The sequence below is a fragment of the Phyllopteryx taeniolatus genome, chromosome 12, assembly GCF_024500385.1.
Source record: "Phyllopteryx taeniolatus isolate TA_2022b chromosome 12, UOR_Ptae_1.2, whole genome shotgun sequence".
Lineage (NCBI taxonomy): Eukaryota > Metazoa > Chordata > Actinopteri > Syngnathiformes > Syngnathidae > Phyllopteryx > Phyllopteryx taeniolatus.
Window position 1 is genome coordinate 9690918 of NC_084513.1, and position 8916 is coordinate 9699833.

General features: G+C 41.7%; 1 protein-coding gene across 1 annotated transcript; it reads left to right on the forward strand.

Annotated features, from left to right (window-relative positions):
* Positions 1-709: 709 nt before the first annotated feature.
* faima (Fas apoptotic inhibitory molecule a) lies at positions 710-8201 on the forward strand. The gene is made up of 5 exons (XM_061792577.1): positions 710-888; positions 1426-1544; positions 2295-2523; positions 4079-4128; positions 5194-8201. Exons 2-5 carry the CDS (start codon positions 1431-1433, stop codon positions 5341-5343), a joined length of 543 nt encoding a protein of 180 aa, XP_061648561.1. The 5' UTR covers positions 710-888; positions 1426-1430; the 3' UTR covers positions 5344-8201.
* Positions 8202-8916: the final 715 nt, after the last annotated feature.

Sequence of the window (8916 nt, forward strand, 5' to 3'; positions counted from 1 at the left end):
AAACGACATATTCACGGAGCATCTGTTCTGACTGCATTTTTATGCGGAAGGATATGCTCATAAGAGCAGAAGTTAGTGTAGTTGTCCGATTGAAATGACTCCAAAAGTCATCTACTACTGCCACTTGCTGGCTGAAGAGAGAGGTGTAACACTTAAAATGCTCCGGTTCATGCAGCGTCGCGTGTCCTGGAGCCAGTAATATTGGAGCAGGGCGTGTCCTGCCTGGAAACTATGTGGGAATCCTAATAACGCATATTGCATACACAGTACTACAGTATACATAACCGAGCCCAGTTGTTTAGCAACATTGTTAAGAAACATTATGTAAGTTAGCTTGATTAGGTGACTACAACGAGATTTCACTAAATTTCGCAGCTAGAGAAACGTATAAATATTACGAGTGTATATATTATAATTTTTCATTTTTAAACGCGGTAAAAAATATATTTACAGGAATAAATACATACAATGACCACGTCTGTTTTTTTTCTTCCAAATATTAAAATGTGTAAAAAAATGTACCGGCATTACCAGATAACTAGCAACCCTTTATTGCTCAGTGACTGTTTTTCTCAATGTCTTTATGTCTCAAAATTGTTCTCTGTCAATTGACTGCCTGTTGTCGAACTAGAGCGGGTCCAATTACCGGAGACAAATTCCTTGTGTGTTTTTTTTTGGCATACGTGGCAAATAAAGATGATTCTGATTCTGATTCTTATTAAAAGCATGATCCACTGAAGAGGGCGTGGCGAAAGGTAAACGTAAGAGGATGTCCATGTTGCTATGGTTACAGTCTAGCATACCAGCTTGAGTTCACGCCCCGTTGTAAAACTACTGTCGAAAGTCGCCCAACACCTGTGCTAGCGTCCACCCCGAAAGGCATTCGAGGTAATTTAAGACAGTAAAAAGGCCTAGTTAGTTAGGCTTTACTTTAAAAAAGCAATTTCTGAGTCTATACGTTGACATCAGCAGTGGCCAAAAGCTAATGGGAGCGATTACGTCGGTGTAAAGACTGTTCGCGCATCGGAGTTTCCGTTTCTGTTTTCAAACAAATGTATTTAATAGGCTGCGTGAACTGAAAACAAATCAAAGAGTATGGTTTTGGTGTAAAAGGTAAAGTTATTGTACGGTAACTACAACATTTATTTGCTATGCAATTAAAGAAAAATGTAGATTAACGCTGTCTAGCGCGAGCGTTTGCTTTTATTTTGAAGAGAAACAAGTCGACACCGGAAATCCAAGTAACATTGTAACCTGAGCTCAAGCGCTCGCAGGATTTTTATCCTTTTTGTTGCTCTTTTGCAGGGTTTCTCTTGGCGTATTTCAAACGTAATTGCGTCAATATGTTAATTTCGCTCTTTACCTCGCTACATGACCTCCAGTGAAGGGAAGCCCTCGCGTCGTTTGTGTTGTTGTCGTCTGCAGCAAGCATGTCCGGCGACCTCGCTGGCGTGTGGGAGGTCGCGTTGAGCGACGGCGTCCACAGGATCGAATTCGAGCACGGGACGACCACCGGCAAGAGGGTCATCTACGTCGACGGAAAGGTACATTATGTCCCCCCCCAAACACACATTTTAAAACACTCACCAGGTGTCTTTGTAAAATGCTTTTCTCAAATACCCCAAGGATTAATGATGAATTATAGCCTGTTGTGAGGGGGCGGCCCTATCTCACACCATCACATATATTGCTGGGCCAATGGCGAATCAAGATTTTGTTGTCTTGATGATCAGGGGCAAAGCTGTTGCAACTAAGTGAGCAGAACTAGTGGAAGGGAGCCGAGAGTGTGGAGGAAAAAAAATGTGAGCATCCGTTGAGACGATATGAGCCATTTCACTCGTGGGGCAGCACAATTGCTCAATGTATGGGTGGATGGATAGATGGCCAGATCCCACCTTCCCTTCTACTGCAGGGCCAATGCTGAGTATGGTATTCATTACCATGATGATTGGGGGCGGAGCTAGGAGGTTGAACAAGGCAGACAATGAAAGCCTTTTAACCGGTGGAGGCAGCACTTCATTTGCAACACTTTTGTACACTTTTGTACCACAATTGAAAGTGGCGAATCTTCCCGCCTTAGCTGCCAAGTCATGGGAGGAGGGCGGTATTGTACAAGTTAGCCGATTGGTGACATTATAGACACATGTTCAGGAATCGGCAGCTCGCAAACGATGAACTTGGTTGTTTGATTTCACACTTGATGGGAGGAAAGGCACTCCAGAGACCCAACTATTTGGATACAAGCCATTAAAAAGTCAACTTTCAATACAGTCCCTTTAATTTTGGTGCTCTAGGAGGTGCTGAGGCGGGACTGGATGTTCAAGCTTGTGGGCAAGGAGACGTTCATCGTGGGCAAGCTGGACACAAAAGCCACCATCAACATCGACCCGATCAGCGGCTTCGCCTACGAGTACACCCTGGAGATCAACGGCAAGAGCCTGAAGAAGTACATGGAGAACCGGGCCAAGGTGGCCAGCACCTGGGTGCTCAACCTGGATGGGACGGATACCAGGGTGGTCTTGGGTGAGCTACTACTACTACTACTACTACAACAACAACAACAACAACAGTAGTGCCTTGAGATACGAGTGACCCGACTTACGAGTTTTTCGAGATACGAGCTGTCTTTCGGTCTATTTTTATTGCTTTGATTTGTCACCTCAAATTTGAGAGTATGGTGATAGCGAGTGAACCCACTTAAACGTACTTCACAATAAGCATCATTTTGGCAAATAGCAAAGAAAAAAAAGGCTTCAAGCTGTAAAATACCACTCCCAGTTGACGTTTACTGTCAAACTAAACATGAAACAAAGATGTTTCATGTTGTGTATTTTAAATAACTCCGTAGCGCTGCCTTATGAGAGTCTATTTAGCTTGATACTGACATATGTGGGAAAACGGCAGCGAAATTGTTAGCAGTTAGCATCAATAATTGCAATTTTTCACAAAAGATACTTCAACACAAACGGTGGAGTAACACATGTAGACCAATTATATAACAGTACACAAAGGCATATATTCTCCTCCTCTACAAACAATGACTACTATTACAGCATTTTACTGAGTCACAAACTTTTTTCATAGTACTTTTGTTATAATTATATTGAAAATAAGGTGAAATTTCTTGCACAATTAGTAACTTTGAAAACAGTTTTATAAATTGTAAAGTGTGCTGCCATATTAATCGAACACATGACCGGATTACCCGGTAGTGACGTCAGATGTGCTCAATCTGTGGACAAGACAGCCCATTGAGTTGTGATAATGGCTACGGAAGTGCTTCTAGATAGATCCTGAAAGGATTAGGCCGTATCCTTTTCAACCAACACCACCAAATATGCTACTGAGAGAGATTATCCTTTGAATGAGGATGCAGTGTCGGATGGTATTTTCACTGGTGGAGGCCGCATTTCATCACAAAGCCACCAAATGACACTTTGTCAATTAGTGTAGCAGATACATGTATGTGGCGCATGCAGCAGCCAAGTCGCTAAAGTGATCCATATGTACATTTAGCATTTATTTCATTTCCTTAACTTTTTCAGTCTTTTATCACTTTTGTGCCCTTCATTTTGGATAAGTTTTTGCTCTTTTGTGTTGTGTTTCCAAAACCATGCAAGACTAAGTCTTCCAAATTCGGCTTTCAAGCCGAGGTTAGGGTTTGAGCCAGAGGCGGGGTACACCCTGGACTGGTTGCCAGCCAATCATAGGGCAGATATAGACAAACTCACATTCACGTTTAAGGACAGTCTTTGGGTTAACTTGGGGCCATTCCCAGCTAAATTTTGGCAAGAGGTAGGGTACACCCCGGACTGGTTTCCAGTTCATCGTAAGGCAACTTAAAACCTCTCTGTTAATCATTTTCATTTCCACCTGTGGAGCTGCCCGCAGAGTCAACGTTGAGGCTAAGCAGCTTTCAAGCTTTTCACCATCTTGTTCTCATGGTTAATCCATTTTAAAGTGACACATCTGAGACCTGCCAGGAAACCGGTCGCACACAAGACCGACCTATCATCAAGTTGTCATTAAAATGTTATTGTGTTTTTGTCTTATATTGTCTTAACTGCTTGTCTTACAGAGAAAGATACCATGGATATTTGGTGTAATGGAGAGAAGATTGAAACTGCAGTAAGTGCAGTGATGCATTTTTACAACTTTTCAACTTTTGAATTAACAACATTTGTAACTAACTACAACCGTTAGTGGCGGCACGGTGGACGACTGGTTAGAGCGTCAGCCTCACAGTTGTGAGGACCCGGGTTCAATCCCCGGCCCCGCCTGTGTGGAGTTTGCATGTTCTCCCCGTGGGTTTTCTCCGGGCACTCCGGTTTCCTCCCACATCCCAAAAACATGCATTAATTGGAGACTCTAAATTGCCCGTAGGCATGACTGTGAGTGCGAATGGTTGTTTGTTTGTATGTGCCCTGCGATTGGCTGGCAACCAGTTCAGGGTGTACCCCGCCTCCTGCCCGATGACAGCTGGGATAGGCTCCAGCACGCCCGCGATCCTAGTGAGGAGAAGCGGCTCAGAAAATGGATGGATGGATACAACCGTTAGTTTGAACAAATTGTAATCCATAACGGGTGTAGATAAAGGGGGTGTGTGAAATTGTGGTCTTTCAATTGCTTTATTAAACAAACGGTAAAACAATACAGTTATCTAAAGCACATTCTCAGCACACCTGCCAGAAGCCTCAGATGACACCATCACTGTACATCAGCCAGCACTACCTTGTCATCCGGCCAATTCCATGTCACTCAACCAAGTAGACCCGCCTTTAAAAGGCATACACACATTCACAGTCAGAGTTACTACGGTAAAGAAGGTGTTAGATGGTGACCGCAAGTGGACAAAAATAACACCTGACCTCACATACATATACTGTTTTGTTAATTGGTGAGGAAAGAGTATGCATGGAACTTAAACGATTTTTTTCCCCCGTTTATTGGGGTGGTCTGGCAGGTAACCCCAGCGACAAACCTTTATTTATCCAGGTAAAGCAAACGAGAACAGATTCTCATTTGCAATGCCGACCTGGTTACAGACAGCAGAGTCAAACAAAGCAAAATAAAAGCAAAACGAGGGATTAATGTACCTGTATTTCCCTTTAAGATTTTGTGGGGCATTGCATTTTTACCTCTTAAGTGCTAAAATCATCCTTACACAGCATCTGTCTGACTTATTCCTCCCAGGGCGAGTTTGTGGACGACGGCACAGAAACCCACTTCACCCTGGGTGAACACAACTGCTGTGTGAAGGCGGTGAGCAGCGGAAAACAACGAGACGGACTCATTCACACACTTCTCGTGGACGGAGCAGAAATAGCTGAATGTACAGAGTGACTTTTTGTTCATTTAAAAAACATATATATTAAAATATATATATATATATATATATATATATATATGTATATATATATATATATATATAAGCGGCTGAAATAAGTATTTAACATGTCACCATTTTTCCCACTACATATATTTCCAAAGCTGCTATTGACATGAAAATTTCACCAGATGTTGGGATCCACCCATTTAACCCATACATACGAAGAAAGTAGAATAAATAAGATGAGAAATTAAGTTGTGTGTAATAATGTGAAATGACACAGGGAAAAAGTATTGAACACGGCAACTGGTATTTATTTAATACTTTGTACAAAAGCCTTTGTTTGCAATGACAGGTTCAAGACGCCTCCTGTTTGAAGAAACTAGTCGCCTGCATTGCTCTGATGTGATTTTGGCCTATTCTTCCACACAAGCAGTCTTAAAATCTTGAAGGTTCTGTGGGCTTCATTTATGGACCTCCAGTTTCAGTCCTTTCCATAGATTTTCGATTGGATTCAAGTCAGGTGATTGGCTAGGCCATTCTAGCAACTTTATTTTGTTTCTTTGAAACCAATTGAGAGTTTCCTTGGCAGTGTGTTTGGGATCATTATCCTGCTGAAATGTCCACCTCGTTTTATTTTCATCATCCTCGTAGATAGCAGCAGATTTTTGTCCAGAACGTCACGGTACATTTGCCCATTCATCCTTCCTTCAATAATGTGAAGTTTACCAGTACCATTTGCTGAAAAGCAGCCCCACACCATCATGTTCCCACCTCCGTACCTGACTGTTGGTATGGTGTTTTTAAGGTGAAAGGTGATGTGCAGTGCCATTTCTCCTCCAAACGTGGTGTGCATAATGGCATCCAAACAGTTCAGTTTTGCTCTCATCGGACCAGACTATAGTCTCCCAGTATTTAACTGGCTTGTCCAAATGTTGTTCAGCAAACTTTAACGAGCTTTGACATGCTTTTTTTTCAGCATTGGGGTCTTGCGTGGTGAGCGTGCATACCAGCCATGGCGGCGGAGTACATTACTCACTGTTTTCCTTGTGAGAACAGGACCTGCTAATTCCCGGTCTTTTTGACGCTCTCCACAGGTGGTCCTTGGTTCTTGGACAACTCTTCAGATAATTCTTTGCCAATCCTCTGTCAGAAATCTTGGGAGGAGCACCTGATCGAGGCAAATTTATTGTGGTATGATTGGCTTTTCACTTATGTATTATGGCCCCAACCGTGCTCACTGGAACATTCAGAAGCTTAGATATGCGAATGTAACCAATGCCATCGTTATGTTTTGCAACAATTAGTTTGCGATGGTCTTGAGACAGCTCTCTGCTCTTACCCATCATGTGTCTTGGCTCACACCTTGGCAATGAGACATTTTTGTTGGCCATCAATTAGGACTGAACCAGCTGATATTCATTTGCACTGACAAGGGGCTGGAATGCTGTTTGATTATTGATAGATTGTAGGTGTTGTCTTGGCTTTCCATGCCCTTTTGGACCTCCCTTCATGTGTTCAATACTTTTTCCCTGTGTCATTTCACATTATTACACGCAACTTAATAGCTGATCTTATTTGCTCTACTTTGTATGTATGTATGGATTACTTGGGTTGTTCCCGACATCTGGTGAAAATTTAATGTCAACAGCACCTTTGGAACTATATTTAGTGAGAAAATGGTGACGTGTTAAATACTTATTTCAGCCGCTGTATAGGTATTTATCCAAGAGCCATAAAAACTTGAAACTTGATATTTTGATTTCCTAAGTAGCGATAAGAAGTCTTATGGACCTACTTTTTGGATATATCCTGAAAACACTGGAAATACTAAAGTGTACTGTATTGTGAGAATTTTTTTTATTTAATTGTGTGAATGCTAAAGAGCCAACACAAAAATTCAGTTTTTATTATTCTGTCCTTATTTGTCCATTTACTCCCACCACATTTCTCGACCGATTCAAACTATTCCTATTCCCAGTCTCACATTCTCGATGTCAACAATGCAATGAATTCCACAGCATTTCACTGCAGTGTCAGATCTTCAGCATTCATTCACTCAGAAATTGCATTCTAGTTTTGTGTAGTATTGTGTCATATTTATTTAATTGTGGAATAAGATCAACTTATGTCCCAGTGAATGTAGTTTAATGAATTTTTAGATAATTCAGCCCCCGAGAGCGGTTTGACTTAGCAACATCAAATTGGGTAGGCATGTCTATCATGAGTAGACCCACAAAAAAGTCTCAAGAAGCCATGCCCTCCAAAGACAGGAGAAGTCAGCCATTTTGGGTCGATTTTAGACTTTAGCAATTTTAGAGTCATTTTGGCAATTTTCAGAGGTAATTTTGGCAATTTTCAGAGGTAGTAAAGATGAACTTTTTTTCCGATGGCAACCAAATTTGGACCACGTACAGTGGGAAGAAAAAGTATGTGAACCCTTTGGAATTTATCAAATTTCTGCATAAATTGGTCATAAAAAGTGCTCTGAAGTTAATCTAAATCAGAAGAATAAACTGTTTGCTTAAAGTAATATACAAAATATGTTTTTATATTTTTATAGAAAACATTCATAGGAAAAAAAGTCAGTGAAGCCCTATCTCCCACTGTATACTAGACCAATAAATGGTGACAGTTGTTTGTCAATTAATTTTCATGTTAAGCAGTTTTGTGGTGTTACTTGAATGATACAAAATCTGGAATTTAGATGGTACTGGTCTCCACTTTTTAAAGTGAATGTAAGCTATACATTTAGATACTGTGTATGTCATTAATGACCAGCATTATTTTTAAATTTCCTGCGAAGTACAGTAGCTGAGTAGGAATTGCTTTTGTTACACCAACTGAAATAAATAATGTTGTTTCCAAATTATTTCTTGTATGATAAACAAACACTTACTCTACCATTGATTTATTTCATTATGTGAAGACTCTTAATTGTCCATAGGTGTGAACAAATTGGGATTGACTGGTGACCAGTCGGCGGCACGGTGAACGACTGGTGACCAGTCGGCGGCACGGTGAATAACTGGTTAGAGCATCTGCCTCACAGTTCTGAGGACCGGGGTTCAATCCCCGGCCCCGCCTGTGTGGAGTTTGCATGTTCTCCCCGTGCCTGTGTGGGTTTTCTCCGGGCACTCAGGTTTCCTCCCGCATCCGAAAAACATGCATGGTCGATTAATTGAAGTCTCTAAATTGCCCCTAGGTGTGAATGTGAGTGCAAATGGTTGTTTGTTTGTGTGTGCCCTGCGGCTCAGAAAATGGATGGATGGTGACCAGTCCACAGTTTACCCCGCTTCTTGCCTAAAGTCAGCTGGAAAAGGCTCCAGCTCACCCCTAAGGAAACGGGAATGTCCCTGTTGAGGGCTTGACACATTTTATCACAATTTAAAACGGTTCATAGGTGTCTTCATAAAACATCTCTGACATTTTATTTTCAAAATACACAAAGCATAAAGAATTAGAAGTTATTAGCTGAGGGCGCGTCGTGAGTCGTCCTTTGTTCGTCTTGTTCCGGGTGTTGCGCTAAGGGGCCTGGTCATTGATTTTGGCGGGGTTGGCCGCGGGCGCGTCTTCGTGTGCATTCT